The sequence below is a fragment of the Wyeomyia smithii genome, chromosome 1 (genome assembly GCF_029784165.1).
Source record: "Wyeomyia smithii strain HCP4-BCI-WySm-NY-G18 chromosome 1, ASM2978416v1, whole genome shotgun sequence".
Taxonomy (NCBI): domain Eukaryota; kingdom Metazoa; phylum Arthropoda; class Insecta; order Diptera; family Culicidae; genus Wyeomyia; species Wyeomyia smithii.
This window is the reverse complement of record NC_073694.1, coordinates 3,481,063-3,499,689: the sequence shown is the minus strand read 5'-3', so window position 1 is coordinate 3,499,689 and position 18,627 is coordinate 3,481,063. Positions and strand designations below refer to the sequence as shown.

Genomic DNA, 18,627 nt, shown 5'->3' with positions numbered 1-18,627 from the left:
CGAGACGGACAAACTTCCACAAGCGGGATAAAAATAAAAAGCGTGCGTGGTTACTTCTAACAAAATTTAATTCTAGCTGTATATCGATGTACAATGTGGGGTTTATATAGGGAGTTAAACAAAGAAAGTTGATTCGCCTAATGAGAGAGATAAAAACTGCGGATTCTGACGTCATCGATGCAGGGCGAAAACACTCTCGCTCACGATTGCAGCAAATAGGGTTCTGCTCCTCATTGTGACTCTAACAGTCATCTTCAATGTGTAAAAAATAAATTTTTCCAAAAGGTACTTTTTAAGATATTTACTATTTTTTGACAATTTGGAAAATTTGGTTAAGGTGTATATATACTTTTAAGAACCATAATTCACTTACCTACAACTTTGCCGAAGACACCATCTCAATCAAACAAGCCGTTTTTCTGATATAGAATTTTTTATGACAACAGATAAAAATAACAAAATTAATGACAAACATGACAAAGAACATTTGACAAAAAATTAAAATATAAAGTGTTGCATAGCCAAACAACAGAAAATCATAAAATACATCAGTGCCAAACAAACTCAAGTATGCAATGTTTCTTGATTCACCAATGTCATCAAATCCAAAAGAGTCATCGGCTGGAAAAATCGGCGTGAAATCCATCAGCTCAGACGATTGAAATCTGTGACATTTATTTATTCTTTTTTTCCATCAGTTTGTTTTCATATTTTACTTCGCTAAATACACCAACTACATTCAACCATCAACATTGAATACTGATGTGGCTTGTAATATGATCCGGTTTTGCGTTTGTCTGTAAATATTGTCTAACTCACAAAATTCTGTACTATTTTTTTTTTACTTTTGTTTCGGTTTCGCCTTTAAGGCGAAACTCACAAACCAACATTCCTCCGTTGCTTCAATAACAAAGTGCTGCTGCTCTCACAACTAGGTATAAAAAAAACTAGTGGCTGGATTTCAAACGACACTTGTTTCAACATCTGCACCCGGACGCCTCCGGCTGCTGCTCTTCGCCATCCTCCCCCTTCTCGAGCTTGATCGGTGGATCTTTCGTGTCAACGAACAGCTTTGGAACGCCCCGCCGCGCCTGAATCGTCGTACTGAGCACAATCGTTTCGATCCGCTTCATGACCTTGTCCAGCAGCAATTCGATGGCCATCTTAACGTTGTGTCCGGTGAAAGCACTCGTCTCGATGTAATCGATACAGTACTTATCGGCCAGACTTTTGGCCCGTGTTTCACTGACAGCCCGCCGGTGGTCCAAGTCGGCCTTGTTTCCGCACAGTATGATCTCCGGGTCCTCGCAGTAGGCGTGCGTCTTCAGCTGCTCCATCCAGTTTTGTACGTCCAGAAAGCTCTGCTCGTTCGTGATGTCAAAAATCAAAATAAAACCCATCGAGTCCCGGTAGAAAGCCGTCGTTAAACTACGGAAACGTTCCTGCCCAGCTGTGTCCCACAGCTGCAGGTGAACCCGATGGTTGATGCCGTTGGATGTGTACAGCTGCGAACAAAAAAAAAGGTAAGTAAAAATCCATAAGCTTGCACGATGATAACTTACGACCCGCTTCTCACGAAAGTCAATCCCAACCGTCGAGATGAATTTGGTGTGAAACACTCCGTCCGTGTACTGGTAGAGAAAGCTGGTCTTGCCGACACCCGAGTCGCCCACAGCCAGAAATTTAATTAAATAATCGTAATCTGTCGATGCCATTATTATTGCCGCCTGTAAGAAAGAACAAAAAATACGTTGAAAACTGATTGCAATTTGAGTCGAAGGAATTGTTCCAGAACATAGTTCCCGACAATTTAGTTCGATGAACCGAGAGGGGGATGAATTGGCAAAAGCTGAAACCTTTATTAAATGGTCAGTTTTAGCTCTCCCATCATCATCATCATCATCGATTCGGAGCGAGGGATGGCGAATTCGAACTGGGCAGGCAGTCAGCAGTCGGAGCGGTAAAAGGAAATTAAAAGATATTCATCGTGTAAACACTAGCAGCAGCGGAAGATGGGCTGCCGTTGCTGCAACAGAATGGAGAAGAGTTGTTTGCCAATATTTCTGGAAGGTAGGTAACCGATAGAAATATGAACTTTAGTGAACGTTTGTTCGTATTTGCGTTTGGCCACGTGAGAAGAGAATATTTTGGGGAGCTTTTGTGAACATGTGGGGTTAATCAACGGTGGTTCCGTTTTATTTACACTGATTGGGCAGCAGTTATGGCAGTTTTAGTTGGCAGGAAGTATGAGCTAAAAGTATACCTTTGCGAAAACAAGCTTCAGCCTGGTAGTTTATCTTTGGAATTCGACCCGACTGGCAAAGTTTCATGCGTCAAAAGACCAAAATTAAAAAATGTGCAACGATGCATATGGAACAAATTGAAACTCTTAGTCATAAGCTGACATAATTCCCATATAACTTATGAAGCCAATGTTTGCTTTATATGAATCTTTCTGGTTTTCAGGCTATTTTGAGATGAAAGAGAATGTTTGGCATCCGACTGTTGCTTACATTTTTGCGTAATTAATTATTTCAAAGCTGACCGGGTAGTAATATCAATCCTGCACAGTATAATAAATCAATATAACTTCTATGTTGGTTTTTTCACCTATCAAATGAAATATGATGAATCAAAAATTTGAAAATCACTACTACTACTACTGAAAAGTTATCATTCTGACTTAAAGTTTCAACGAAGTAATATAAAAATGTGGCTGGGAAAAGGAAAAGCGGCCTTGAGAAGCACTAGAGGCATTTTTCAAGCAGGCGTAAAAATGTTGGGTTTTTCACACATATACATAACAATTTTTTTCGTGTTGGGTATTTTCATCTCTGTGACCAATTTTTTGATATTTTGTTACATTACATAACACAGCAATAATTACAAATCAAACACAAAAAAAAACGTAAAATATCCAGGATGTACTTGCGGTGCTGTTCAAGAGGTGCGGTACCAACCAGAAAGCAGAGACTCTAGTAGAGGGGAGATGCTCCGGATTTCTTCAGGGCAATAAGTGACAGATCCTACGAATAAACTGCTTTAGAATACGCTCAATTCGTTGAATCTAGTGATCGTTATACGGATCCCATACAACACGCAGTTACCCGAATTAGCCGCACCAAAGAGCATGAGAGGGTGCGTAGAGTGCCTGGGTCTTCAACTTCTTTCCCGATCCAACAAATCAAGACAAGTTTACGATTGGCTTTATTCATAATCGTCCAATAATGCTGCCTGAATTTCATTGGAGAATCTTACAAAGCTCCTAGAGTAGTGATGACTTTGCTACGATGTACACGCAAAACTTTTCCCTATTACCTTAGAAGCAATAGCGCAAAATTGCTTTTTAGGTAACAAACCTATTACTAAAAAGGCAATAAAATTCTTCCCCAGTCAAGTAACAACACATACTGTCATATATTTAGCACGTGTCACGGGAGCCAAGTATGATGACAGTTTTACAAGGTATGCTACATTTTTGTCTATCCACGCACACAAACATATCTCGTTATGAAAAATTTCGCGTTTTGTATGGAATTCAGAACATTTTTGGAAATTTCTCGTTTTATGTTGTTTTATATCTGATTTTTTTAGTTGGAGAGTGAATCTCCAGTTGAAACACACTAGAAATTGATATCAATTTAGATTTAGTGTGAAAAGTTGCGACAATATGTCGCAATAAAATATATAAAAATGCTATATTTCTAATAGTTGGAGCATAATCTTAGTCTTCGTCATAGCTCATGACTTTTGTTACTGTATGAAACATAAGCGACTCCATTTAGAAGCGCTATTAGAGTACAAGAAAAAAACGAAAAGTGCAAAAAGGTTACCGGCAAATTGATGAAAAACAGCATATTTTACTTAGACCGCAGCATGTTTTTGTATTCCCCACAAATAAAACATGTTTCAACATCATTTCTATAACTTTTCAGGAAAGAATGTTCAATAAGTTTAGTTTAAAATGCAAAATCATTTCAAATTTCATACAAAATTGGAAAAAGTTCATAACGATCACTAATACTAATGCATCGACGTGAATAGCATACCTTATAGAACTATCATCATACTTGGTCACGGGAGTACGACTATCTAATAATGGTCGTTTCAACCACATGCAAGATTTTTTCTGTCAAAAACTGCTCCCTTTCCATCTCAAGTTAAAAAAAATCACACACCGTCGCATATGTTGCACATGTTACAAGTTTCTTCAATCTCCAATTCATCCGGTGAGCGTGTATTAGTTCGCTCGTTGTATGCATACGGAGTAGAGGAAGAATATGACAAAAGCTGCCAAGCAGCATTTTCCCCATCATAGAGTATGCAAACGTTGATGATTTCTAAGATTTGAAATGCGTCTTTAAATGACATCACGATCATTTGCACCTGTTTAAAAATACAAAACTCGTGCCCATCCAGAACAATATTCGCAACTTCGGCAACTCTGTTCAGACAGTATAACATATATTCATTTCATGTAAACACTGGGGGACGAAACGAAAGTGTTTCTTATTAGACATTCGAGGTTGACGTTGACGGGTAAGATTCTCATTATGTGTGGATGAAGGGAGCAAAATTGAATCTGATCGTTGCATCAATACAAATGCAGCGAGTGAAGTCTTGCTAACACATGCACTGCGGTGCTTGGCTGTATGTTCTCCTGTAGAAACATTTGCCCGTCATAATTTTTGTTACTTTTCGGTTATTACTGTTTGTGTATAATGCGCAGTCATAAGACAAAATAAGTAATAAAAAATTGCTCTAAAGTAATAAAATGTTCCCCGTTTGCGTTGGGTGTAGTGTTGTCCCAGCAATTGAATAATCATACAATAGGGGCTGTTTTTTGCGCTGGAAGCTAATTACGGTACACTTGAGAACGGTTGTCAACATGTAATTGCGATTGCACTAGTCATTAAACAAATCAATAAGCGCCTAAAGCCTGCTGCAGTCATCATCCGTAATAATGAAATGAATAATTTTAGTATCGTCCACGTATAACGATCGTGTGCCAGTATACTGCCTTGAGGAACACCGGAATTGTTGTTAAACCTAGTAGTTTGCGACGTACCCAACTTCACCGACCACTCCTCTACAGTTTTGTTCTCGAATTCAGTTTTTCCCTTGATTGTAGCTTAATTGTATGGTAACAGTGGGTTGATTCGGGTTAAGTGATTTCACTTGTCAATTGATCACGTATTTCAGCAGCAGCGCGGTAGCAGCAAAAGTTTCGATTTGCCGATTGAGAGCTTCGGCAGGACGGTGGACATGGAAGTTGTCATCCGCCAAGGAGTGTGTAACAACTCACCTGCCGAAGCAATTAGCCCTTAAAATGGATGGCGCTTAAGTCGTTTGTTTATACATTACCGCTGACGTACAAGCGGTGCCGGCGGGACGTTTCGCGCGTCCCGTGCCACTGTGAGACGTCAGCGAGTAGGAGGGTCTGGTGGTGCGCGTTGAAGTGCCTGGCGTAAGCCGACATGGAGCCGCCACTAGCACAGATCTTGGTGGTAGTAGTAAATATTCGAATGAGATCTTGGATGACTGAAGTGGAGGAGGGTTTCGTGTCAACAGCAGTTGAACACGAGTTAGCCAATCCTAAGCTCTATGGGAAACCTGATATATATTAAGCATGGGCAACAAATGGTGAGTTGACAACCTGGAAGGAGCGTCAAACATTGCTTCGGCCCTCACAAGTTCCTATCTCACACCTCCGCGAGCCATATGATTACACTAGACTGCCGGTTGGAACATGGATACAACTGGTTGGTGTTGCCTGGGCAATGTTGTCATCCGGCAATAGCTAAGTGAGAAGGTGCGACGCGATGATTGGCGCGTAAACCATATTCCGGCGGTAGAGGAAATGCTTCGCCAACCTGAGCGTCTGTTCACCAAGATGGTGCGGCTCAAAACAGCGTCTGATCTCCATGTTAGAAGCGGCTGATCAACGTCCTGGTGGCAGCGTAGGACTCTAAACAGAGCTGACACGATGGTCCCCCGGCGAGACAGGGGGTTGGGGAAGGCCCAACAAGCCGCCCCGGAAAACAACATGTTACAAACAACGTAAGAGATAATACGGATCGGAACAATCGGCATAGACCTAGGCAACGAAATAAGAACTACGATTGGAAACTTGGGACATGGAACTGCAAATCGCTCTGCTTTCCAGGATGCGACAGGATAATCTATGACGAGCTACATCCACGCAACTTCGAAGTCGTAGCGCTGCAGAAACTTTGATGGACAGGACAGAAGGTACGGAGAAGCGGGCACCGGGCGGCTACTTTCTACCAGAGCTGTGGCACAACCAGCCAGCTGCAAACCGGCTTCATAGTACTGGGTAAGATGCGCCAACGCGTGATAGGGTGGCAGCCGATCAACGCGAGGATGTGCAAGTTGAGGATAAAGGGCCGGTTCTTCAACTACAGCAGCATCAACGTGCACTGCCCACATGAAGGAAGACCCGACGACGAGAAGGAAGCGTTCTACGCGCAGCTGGAGCAGGTCTACGAAAGCTGCCCGCGACGGGACGTGAAAATCGTTATTGGGGACATGAATCCTAAGGAAGGCCCGGAGGCAATGTACAGGTCGGTAACCGGACCAAATAGCCTGCATGTCGTGTCTAATGATAACGGCCATCGGTGCGTAAACTTTGCGGCCACCCGTGGTATGGTAGTCCGAAGTACCTTCTTCCCCCGCAAAGGTATCCACAAATCCACCTGAAGATCACCCGACCAACAGACAGAGAACCAAATCGACCACGTTCTAATCGACGGCAGGTTCTTCTCCGACATCATCAACGTTCGCACCTACCGCAATGCGAATATAGATTCGGACCACTACCTAGTAGCTGTGTGCATGCGCTCAACATATAACACCCGCCGAAGTCGAACGCCGCGACCAAATATTGAGCAACTGCGGGACGCCGAGGCTGCACAGGAATACGCGCAGCAGCTGGAGGCAGTGCTACCCACGGAAGAGCAGCTTGGCGCAGCTACCCTTGAAGATGGCTGGAGGAGCATCCGATCCGCCATAGGTAGCACTGCTGTAGCGCTACTAGGTACAAGGGCCCCGAATCATAGAAATGACTGGTTTGACGGCGAATGCAAACGGTTAGTCGAGGAGAAGATTGCAGCACGGGCGAGAATGCTGCAACACCGCACGAGAGCGAACGTGGAACGATACCGACAGGCACGGAACAGCCGAAACTCAGTCCTCCGAAGGAAGAAGCGCCAGCAAGAGGACCGAGATCGCGTAGCGATGGAAGAGCTGTACCAAGCTAACGACACTCGGAAGTTCTACGAGAAGCTGAACAGCTCCTGTAAAGGTTTCGTGCCGCAAGCCGATATGTGCAGGAGCTTGGACGGCAACCTCCTTACAGACGAGTGTGAGGTGATCGAAAGGTGGAGGCAGCACTTCGACGAGCATCTAAACGGCGATGCAGTAGAGCGCGAGGACGCTATGGCAACTGATCTTGGTGCACGAGCAGAAGACATCAGAATTCCAGCCCCCGATATTCTGGAAGTGGAGGAGGAGATTGGTCGGCTGAAAAACAACAAAGCTGCTGGAGTGGACCAACTTCCCAGCGAGCTATTGAAATACGGTGGAGAAACACTGGCTAGAGCCGTGCACTGGGTCATTGTCAAGGTTTGGGAGGAAGAACGAGTACCGGAGGAGTGGATGGAGGGTATTGTGTGTCCCATCTACAAAAAGGGCGACAAACTGGAGTGCTGCAATTATTGGGCAATCACTCTGTTGAACGCCGCCTACAAGGTACTCTCCCAAATACTTTGCCGTCGACTATCGCCATTTGCGAAGCAGTTCGTGGGGCATTACCAGGCGGGATTTATGGGTGCCCGCGCCACCACGGATCAGATATTCGCGGTTCTGCAGGTTATGCAGAAATGCCGCGAATATAACGTGCCCACACATCATTTGTTCATCGATTTCAAATCGGCGAACGACACAATCGATCGGGACAAGCTATGGCAAATTATGCACGACTACGGTTTTCCGGACAAACTGACGCGGTTGGTGATGGTCTCTCGTGCCTACTGTTCAAGATTGCCCTGGAAGGTGTCATTAGAAGAGCGGGGATTAACACGAGTGGCACGATTTTCCAAAAGTCGGTACAACTGTTTGGTTTCGCCGACGATATCGACATTGAATGGAGACGACTCTCACGTACAGCAAAGGCTACACCACGGCTTGGGACTGTTTGTTAGCGTTTATTGTTTATTTCTTTAGCCTCATCTAACTTCACAGTCTTAATGAGGGTGATGGGGAAAAGCCTTTGTGTATAAACCTGGAGTTTCCAGATTTACAACAAACGCGTAAAAACCCCATATCTTTTGCACAATTTTACATAAAATTACTGTTACAGAATTACATAACACAATTACAATCAAATACATAAACAGTTTTGTCGGGAGAATAAAATTGTGCTCCTAACCCTTTGGTTGCTGTCTGGAACCTACGTAGTTAGGCGGTTTTCTCGGTTATGTTGCAGTGTGTACCGGAAAAAAAGAGAACAGGAAGCAAATGCTTTCACGAGATAAAGCAGTTTGTTTTTGAACACCTGTACTGATATAGTGTAATCGAATAGCTCGTGAACTTCATTGAATCGTCGACATATCGAAATTATCGGATCATTTCGTCCGTATTCGGTTCTCCGGAACTCCAATCTCAGCGGCTCTCTCCGGCGTAGGGGAATTGATGGCACATACAAATATAATTGGTCCAGTATTATAGGAGCGTCAACAACACCTAGTAACAGTTTTGCCGCGAATATTGCTCTGATGGAGTCACGCCTGCTGTAAAGTGTTTCCATTCCAAGAAGCCTGCACCGGATGTCGTAATGCGGTATGCTGGCTGCATTGTTCCATGGAAGCAGTCTGAGAGCAAACCTCGTGAATTTCTTCTGGACAGCATCGAACCGGGCGATCCAAAGATCCGTATAAGGACCCCATACTACACATGCAGTCTCGAGTGATGATCGAACAAGTGAATAGTACAGTGATCGTAAACTGTATGGGTCGGTAAAATCTTTCGTAGTCCGCATGATGAATCCCAGATTGCGATTTGCTTTTGCAATTATGTTTGAGTAATGGTCGCGAAAGGTGAAACTTGTGTCCAGGATGACCCACAGATCCTTTACTGAATCTACACGCTCTAGTTGAGTGCCACAGATTTGTTAATCCCATATGATTGGTGCAGTTTTACGGGTGAACGATATAATACAACATTTTTGGGCGCTGATAGTCATGCGGTTTCTCAGGCACCAGTCTTGAAAGAGATCGATCATCCGCTGAAGTTCCTTGCAGTCTTCAATATTCCGTATTATTAGATAAATTTTTAAGTCGTCGGCGTACACTAAACTAGCTCCAGGTGGAAGCAAGCGGGATATGTCGTTGAAAAATAACGAGAATAATAATGGACCAAGGTTGCTACCTTGGGGAACGCCAGAGCTGTTTGTGAAATAATCGGATTTCACCGCAGTAAGCTTTACGCAAAGGCGGCAGTTAACCAGGTAAGATTCTAGCCAACGTGTGAGAAATGATGGGGCTCCTAGACGGTTTAGTTTTGCAATCAGTATTCGATGGTCAACACGGTCGAAAGCGGCCTTTAAATCAGTATATTCTGTGTCTATTTGATCACCTTTTTCAATGTTCTTCAGGCAATATGACGTAAACTGAACAAGATTCGTGTCAATAGAACGCCCGGGAAATAATCCGTGTTGATCAGGCGATATGTATGATTTGGAAGCAGAAAATATGATGTTTCCCACCAGAATCTCAAGTAGTTTGGAACCTGCGCAAAGCGATGTAATTCCGCGGTAATTGGCCACATTACGTTTGTCTCCTTTTTGGGGACAGGAAACATGAACGACTCTTTCCACAGTGTAGGGCATGTAGATTCTTCTATCGAACAATTGCAGATAACAGTGAGTGGGAAACTGAGCGATTCGGCGCACTTTATTAAAATCAAAGACGGAATGCCATCTGGACCAACAGCACTTGAGGGTTTCATTTTTTTGATTGCCTCAATGATGTCACGTTCAGAGAATCTGATGTTGCCAATGTCCAGAACATCCCGCGGGACGTCCGCCAAAGCAGTGTCGACCAGCTGAGTGGAAATCGCATTCCTTCGCTTGTATTGGCTTCATCGTCATTTAGAAAAACTGTAGTTGGTAGACCATTGTCCTTTCGTTTTGTATTCATAAAAGACCAAAAACGCTTTGGGTACTGCTTGAGATTTGATTACATGCGCCTGGTGTACCTTACATAAAGCAGTTTGTTATACGACCTATATCTGTGGCTAGCAATATTAAATATACGTTTTGTATTGGGAGTTCTCATATCAATATATTGTTTCAGTGCCTACGTTGCTCTACGACGCTTCAAAATTCGTAAGAAATTGTTGGACCATGGTGGTTTCCTCCGGGGAAGCGGAGCCGGAACGTAGTGGTGAAATGACTCATTGAGAACTCTGACAATAAACTCAACAGCACTGTCGACGTTTTGAACGTGCCGAAGAGAGCTCCAATCAGTATTGGTTAAGGCATAATTGAGAGCTTCAAAGTTAGCCCTGTTGAAGTCAAAATCTTTTATGACGTCGGCTGCTTCATATCGTAAAGGTTTGTTACATGCTACTGATATGGAAAGAGCAGGGTGACTTGGGTCTGGGTCGATCCAAGGATCGTCTACGGGAAGGACTGTGCACTTTGGGGTGGCGTCGGCATTGATTAACACAAGGTCTAGAATGCGATCACGGCAGTTTTTGATGTAGTTAATCTGGTTCATGTCAAGTACGGAAAATCCGTCAAGAAGGCAGCAGCTGGTTTGTGAAAAACTAGAGCAATTGGGATCAGCATACAAGAATCCTGAAGAAGCGAATGACCAGACAAGGCCAGGCTGATTATAATCTCCCAAAAGAAGATGGTAGTCACAGGATTGCAAGGAGTTGTTGATATCTTGTGCAGATCGCAAATGCTTCTCCAAGGTTCTAACATCGCTAGAAAAATCCGGGGATAAGTATACTGCACCGATAGCAATCACACTGTCATTCATATAAACATTCACCCAAAGATGCTTGCTCAACGGAATTGTCGATAGATATTGTGGGCAAAGCTGCGCTTAGTCGGTTCGTAACAGCTATTATTACGCCACCGCCTCGTTTTGAAGTAGAATACTTCTCTCAGGAAGTTCGGCTACATAGGGATGTGAAATGAAAATCTTAAACCGAAAAAAGTGAAAAATATGTCCAATTTCAAATGCTAATAAATCGGTTAGTATTCGATGGATTTCCTTCGTTCTTGCAGCAATAGATTGGAAAATCTAAATATTCTTCCCAAAATAACATAATTGTAATTTTATTATTCACACTATTGTACTATTGAAAATAGTCAAGCCTTGTCAAAACGAAAAATTCGACCTCTGATTGGTCGTTATATGCTTGCTTCCCAAGCACGGTCGACAGGATCATATACCTTGCAATTCAAAACATGCTATTTTGCCTATATAAGAGCCTGTTTCAGCCGGAGCCGCTCATAATAGTTCTAGACAGCGACAACAGCAGTCGTTCTTCCTTAGCAGTAGCACTAGCTCTGTGGTTGGTCACCACGTCTCAGGAGCAGCGCGGTTTTTCTCAGCGTGTGTCGCCAGACAGCCATTATTCCCCCCGTGTTGGGGCAGCATGAAGATTGCCATCAGGAAATCCAATTTTGGAAATCAAAATGCCTTTTTGAAGGCAAATAAACAAGTTGTAGCAAACGCATTATTTAGAACTTGACAATATAGTCATTCAGCAACTCATTTATTATTGTTCTTATAAAAGGAATTAGAATAGATTTAATAATCGCAAATAGGTTCCCGTCATAGAGGAGATTGCTACATAAATAATCCCCGACCGACCCTTCGTGCGGGTGCTAGATTAGAAGCAGGTATAGAATTTCTAGATCCGTGCGAGGCCACTAATCGTAAGCGGTCTATTTTCTGTTCTGTTTTCTTAGTCTGTTAGGTTTAGCCAGCGTCAATGACTATGCGAATTATGGACGAGTAATGCTCAAAGAAAAGGGCGATAAGTCCTTTTATCAGCCGGCGCGTCTGCGTACGCATTATCATCTTATGTAGGGAAATAGGGAATGCAAATCCGGCGCTTTGTAAAACATTGTAACTATCTGAATGAATGTTGTCGTAGGCGCGTGTAAAGAAAGCCGATAACGTTCGAAACCTTTTTCCCGTTCAGGTACCGGATTAGGGGAAGGCAAATTTGACCTGACTAGGCGAATGGAAATTCTGTCGCGTTCTTATTTGTTCCCTTACGAAGATTCGGAGAATCTTCTCTCTCATTTTCTCTTCCATACGTAGGCATAGTTCATAAGATTCGAATTTGTAAATTTTGTATATATACCCGATTTGCTACCAAATAAAATCATACCACTAGCAAAATCGAACTCGCGTAGATCTTTCTTGATCCGAACGTTAGATTTCAGAGGTTGTCCCTTGCGTGTTTAAGCCTTTCGAATGCGAAAAGGACCTTTGCACGTCGGTTAAGATAACTCGAGGAATCTAACCCTTTTTAAAAGAAAGACGTTCTCCTTGATAAACTCCTGAAGTCGACATTTGGTGGCTCCAGAGAGGAGCTAGTTGGTATCGGTCCTTTCTTTCAACCTTGCGACGATTCTTTCTACGGCGATCAACCTTGGAAGTCATCAGGACGATCAACCCTACGAAGCCACAGAAAAAATCATCAGAAAGCCGCTACCGCCCTCATTACTCAACGATGAGTTATTTTGTTAACAATCCTAACGGTAGTTGCCGCTTGTGCAAGGAGAAAGATTCTAAGGAAAACATGGTCGCATGTGATGAGTGCGATCGCAGATTTCATTTAAACTGTGGACACCTTAGAAGGCTACCATTACCTGAGGAACGATGGATTTGTGTTAAATGCACAAACATCGAAATGGGTCTTGCAATAATGCAATGTTTAAAGACCAGCGATACGATATCGCAAAGATTTAAAGACCATGGAGAAACTATGGCAAGAAAGATGTATTCAGTTTATCAAACGAAGACTGAATCATCACAGATTCGCTTTAGTGAAGAAGCAAATCATGTTCCAGGAGAGAACAGGCTAGCAGATCCAGAATGTTTGGATCAACTCACCCGGTACGAGGATGAGTTGGAATATAAAAACCTGCTCAATGACATCCGTAAGACTTCGAATCTAACGGGTTGCTCCAATGCACTAGACAAATTTGTGTCTAGTATAAAGGCCATGAATGAAATTCGCCTATTAAATAATCCTCAGCTGATGGAGGATATTATTGGAAAGTTTTCTTTCGGCATACAAATCTGTTGGACTAAGGAAAAGTCTCAAGTCAAAGACTTAGATGAATTGAACGACTGGCTGAAACCACATGTTGAAGCGCATGCAATGAGGCGGAGATCAAGACAACCGCCAGGAATTCCTATGTGCGCCAGGAAAAGCGCACAAGATGAACAGTCACTCAAAGACAAGGATACAACATCTGTTGTAATTTTCGGGAATCGCCAAAGAGTTGATCACCACGAATCTAATCCAAAGCCTTTAAAAGGAAATGAAGAAACATTCAAAGCAGTTAAAAGAATAAACATTTCTGAAGAATCAATAGAACCGCGAAAGGTTCTTGTTAATTCCCCAAAGATTGTGGAAAAGAAACCTGCACGAGCTAATGCCACTAAAGTATGTCCAGTAAAACAAGGCTATCAAGATTGCCAAAAACCAGAGATAAGCTCTCAAAAAGGGAAGCTCAAAAGTAAAAAGAAAGACCCTAAAATTCATCAAGTAAATGAACATAAGGGCATAAAACTCTCATCGAACAATAATAAATTGTTGAGAAGTCCTTCGGTTTTAAAACAAAGACCTGGTAACATTATTGAACCGAGAGTATCACCTGCAGATGCCATCAATTCCAAAAACGGAAGATATGCTCCAGGATCACCATGGAAAATTAGGCGCAACAAACCGATAATAAGCTACAACTACGCTGAAAACAACTTAGACACTATAAAGCAGTGTGTGGCCAGAAATGATGTTTTGAATAACTACGTTACTCGGAAGCAACGATCAGTGGAATTGATAAAAGATCATTTGATATTGAATTTTCGTCGAAATTTTACAATTGTCATGAAGGACAATGTATTCTTTGATACAGCAATGAAATTTTGGAGCTGCAATGGTTTTAAATGTCCTGAGGAATTTTCCTACGCAGAGAATGCAATTGTTGAACATCATAATGCGGATATAAAACTCGAGAATCATCTTTTGAGCGCGGCTGTCAAGAGCCTCTATGAAAATGGGTTCAATAGTAAAAGCAAATTCCTATCGAATAATATTGAAATGCTAGGATGTATCTCAAGCCCAAAATATTCGTCGGAAATTGCAGAATCACCTAACAACAAGGTGAAACAATTTGGAAAGTTTCCAGACATGCTTTGGAACACGATACGACGAATTGGCCAAAAGGATGAACATATTGGAATATTCAGCTGCAATAGAATATCAACAAGGAAAAAAATGGTGCTAGAATCCACTAAATTTAAAACATGTTCAACGCAGGATGAAGATGTTAGCAAGATCGTCATATCGCTAATAAATGTTAAAGTTGATGGAATTCAGGAAGACATCGAAGAAAGGCGCTGGATACAATGCAATGCAAGTTCAGTCGATGAAACTAGGAAGAAGGTTATTGAAAAACTTACATGGCATAATAAATCGAGGATTCTCAAACTTGTTAAAACTCGTTGGAAAAAGGTTCAAGAGTTAACTTTTTTGAATCGAAGACGTATAAATTTGAAATCTTCGGCAAAAGAACGAAGTGAATGGAATAAATTGGTGGAACCGTTAAAGGTCAACGGTTGCTAATTTGAATGCTATGGAATACTTATGCAACCTTCCGTAAAGGTTGCAAATTTGGATGTTTTGAAGGAAAATAAAGAACAAACCCTAATACATCAAAAATTTATCAAGCTGTCAACAAACTTTGCAAGCGTTTCGTTTTTAAATTGGAGAAACGATGAGACATCAATAAAAGTTAAAATCTTCAACATAGAAGTTATAGAAAAAATTATTGAGTGAAAAAAATGATTCTATCGCCGTAGTACATTAAGAATAATTGAAAGCGACAACAAAAAGCTTCTCATCTGCGGAGAATTTGAAGTAAAATTGTCAGAAGTAACCGAAGTCTGCCTGTGAATTAAAGGCAGTGAAATTATAAGAAGATATCCACAAATATAAAAAGTGCTAGTGATTACACGTTGAAAGGTTGAACTGTATGAAGTTAAGCCAATACCTTCGATGATTATAAAACTAAAGTATTCTATAGATAAACACGACCCATCGGAATTGCAACAACATGCTTTGAAGACAGTAAACGCTATTGAGGCCGAAATACGATTGAACGTTATTAGAACAGTATTTTGGTCAGCCTCTTAAACAGTTCTTCCGTGGGTAAAAATCTAAGAAGAAGAAGAAAGATATATTCGTAAGCTCAATCAACAGGAATTGCTACGAAACTTCCAACTTTAAATTATCTTCCGCACTTCATCGTTTTTAATCAAAACAAATTGCCACCGAAGCCAAGGTTAGTTTTCGACGCAGCTGCAAAAGTAAATGGAGTATCTTTGAACTCAATGTTGCTGCCCGGTCCAGATCAACTGACTTCACTATTTGGGATCCTTCTACGATTTCGAGAAGGAAAAATAGCTGTATGTGGAGACATCAAGGAGATGTTCCATCAAGTGAAAATACGCCGTGAAGATCAACATGCGCAACGTTTCTTATGGCGCGACTGCAACAGTGGTAAAAAACCGGATATTTACGTCATGCAAGTCATGACTTTTGGCTCGACTTGTTCACCGTACTGCGCGCAAGCTGTAAAAAACCATAACGCAGAGAGATACTTGGAACAGTTTCCTGAAGCCATAAATGCAATAATAAAACAACATTACGTCGACGATTACGTTGATAGTTTTTGGGATCCAAAAAAGGCAAAGGAGCTTGTACAAAAGGTAACCGAAATTCATCAGGAAGGAGGCTTCCATATTAGAAACTTCTCCTCGAATAATACTGAATTGCTGAGAAGTATACCTGTAACAAGACGGTTATGCGCTGATATAAAACCGTTCGAGGATAAGAAATCTCAAATTGAGAAGGTATTAGGTGTGTATTGGAACACCAGTAGAGACATGCTAAGTTACCGATTTAATCATAACGATAAAGGAGCAGGAATCTTCAATATTAACGAAATACCTACGAAGAAACAAGTATTATCCTTGCTTATGAGTATTTACGATCCACTGGGTCTAATTTCTCATTTAGTTGTGCATGGTAAGATACTAATGCAGGAACTACACAAATATTCCAAACAATGGGATATACTTGTTCCGGATGAGCTGTATGATCAATGGCTGAACTTCTTACGTAAACTCAAACAAGCGGAAGGCTTATCGATCCCGAGATGCATTCTAACAGAGCACGCTCCGATAAAGTTACATGTTTTCGTTGACACCTCTGAAAAGGCACTTGCAGCTTGTGTATATGCTAGAACTGAAACAAGCTTTGGAATCAATACGCAGTTAATAACAGCTAAAACAAGAGTTGTGCCGATTAAACCAGTATCTATTCCGCGTTTGGAACTCCATGCGGCAGTCATGGGGACAAGACTATTAGACGTCGTTTAAAAGGAGATACGTCTGGAAATAAAATCTGCAACATTATGGACAGATTCGAAAACAGTGCTAGCATGGATAACAAATACGAAAAGAAAATATCCATCATACATTAACGTCCGAGTCGGCGAAATATTGGATACCACTGCCAAAGATCAATGGCGTTGGGTATAGTCTGAAAATAATACGGCAGATGAGGCTACTATAGAATATGTCGGAGAAATTAAATGGTATAATGAGCCAAAACACTTCGAATTACGGTTCGACGGTTGAACGTTACCCGGTAATCAACCTGCTACAGAAATAGAAGAAACCTTATTCAACGGCGAGTGTGACCTCGTAAATAAAAACGATTTCTCCGATTGGCGGAGACTACACTACCAAATTTATCATCAGATTATGGCAGAAGAGAATAAATTTCAAAGCCGCTCATCTGAGGTACATCGAAATACATTGTACAGGAAGGATCCTTCCCAATTAAGTTGAATCCGTTTTTTGACGAATTCGGCGTGATGCGATCAACATAGAGATGGCAGAAAAAACTGTCCACAACATTCAACTATTTGTCTCGATTGGGAAGCCTACGATACTGCCACTGAAAATAGCGATAGCAGCAATGTATATCTACGTTAGATACAGTCATGGCTAATCGTGAATTAAGGAGACCGCCAGAAGACGCTACACGGCTGCGAAACACACCACAGAAGATGAAGTGTAGTAATATGTTAGTAATTTATTCGAACCGTAAATGCAATATGTTTATTTTGAAAAGATGTATAATTTTGTAATAATGCGTAATAGTTTTTTGATAAATCTTAGTAGATTTATGGGGTCCAGAATGTAGCAAACGCATTATTTAGAACTTGACAATATAGTCATTCAGCAACTCATTTATTATTGTTCTTATAAAAGGAATTAGAATAGATTTAATAATCGCAAATAGGTTCCCGTCATAGAGGAGATTGCTACATAAATAATCCCCGACCGACCCTTCGTGCGGGTGCTAGATTAGAAGCAGGTATAGAATTTCTAGATCCGTGCGAGGCCACTAATCGTAAGCGGTCTATTTTCTGTTCTGTTTTCTTAGTCTGTTAGGTTTAGCCAGCGTCAATGACTATGCGAATTATGGACGAGTAATGCTCAAAGAAAAGGGCGATAAGTCCTTTTATCAGCCGGCGCGTCTGCGTACGCATTATCATCTTATGTAGGGAAATAGGGAATGCAAATCCGGCGCTTTGTAAAACATTGTAACTATCTGAATGAATGTTGTCGTAGGCGCGTGTAAAGAAAGCCGATAACGTTCGAAACCTTTTTCCCGTTCAGGTACCGGATTAGGGGAAGGCAAATTTGACCTGACTAGGCGAATGGAAATTCTGTCGCGTTCTTATTTGTTCCCTTACGAAGATTCGGAGAATCTTCTCTCTCATTTTCTCTTCCATACGTAGGCATAGTTCATAAGATTCGAATTTGTAAATTTTGTATATATACCCGATTTGCTACCAAATAAAATCATACCACTAGCAAAATCGAACTCGCGTAGATCTTTCTTGATCCGAACGTTAGATTTCAGAGGTTGTCCCTTGCGTGTTTAAGCCTTTCGAATGCGAAAAGGACCTTTGCACGTCGGTTAAGATAACTCGAGGAATCTAACCCTTTTTAAAAGAAAGACGTTCTCCTTGATAAACTCCTGAAGTCGACACAAGTCATTGAAAGTTAATAATTTTTGTCAACGCAAGCAAGCATTCTGTGTTGCATCCTAACAATTTAAGTTTGACGCACCCGTCTAATTTACTGAATGTGAAATAGCTTCCACAGTGCATGTTGTCCGTGTATCTTAATTCCCCCAATGTTAGGGCAGCTCAAAGGTTGTAATTAGCAACCGATTTTAAACCGCAACATGCTTTTTTCAAGGCAAATA

The 18,627-nt window shown here is 41.7% G+C and overlaps 1 protein-coding gene across 2 annotated transcripts in view; it reads right to left on the bottom strand.

Moving 5' to 3' along the window:
- Positions 1-666: 666 nt before the first annotated feature.
- The window catches only part of LOC129733982 (ras-related protein Rab-27A), a 55,491-nt gene continuing 37,530 nt past the window's right edge, over positions 667-18,627 (bottom strand). For both annotated transcript variants that reach the window (XM_055695638.1, XM_055695639.1), the window contains exons 2-3: positions 1,563-1,727; positions 667-1,505 (exon numbers count right to left, since the gene is read on the bottom strand). In XM_055695638.1, coding sequence (XP_055551613.1) covers positions 978-1,505; positions 1,563-1,715 — 681 coding nt within the window. In that variant the 5' untranslated portion in view covers positions 1,716-1,727 and the 3' untranslated portion in view covers positions 667-977. The remainder of the gene's footprint in view (positions 1,506-1,562; positions 1,728-18,627) is intronic.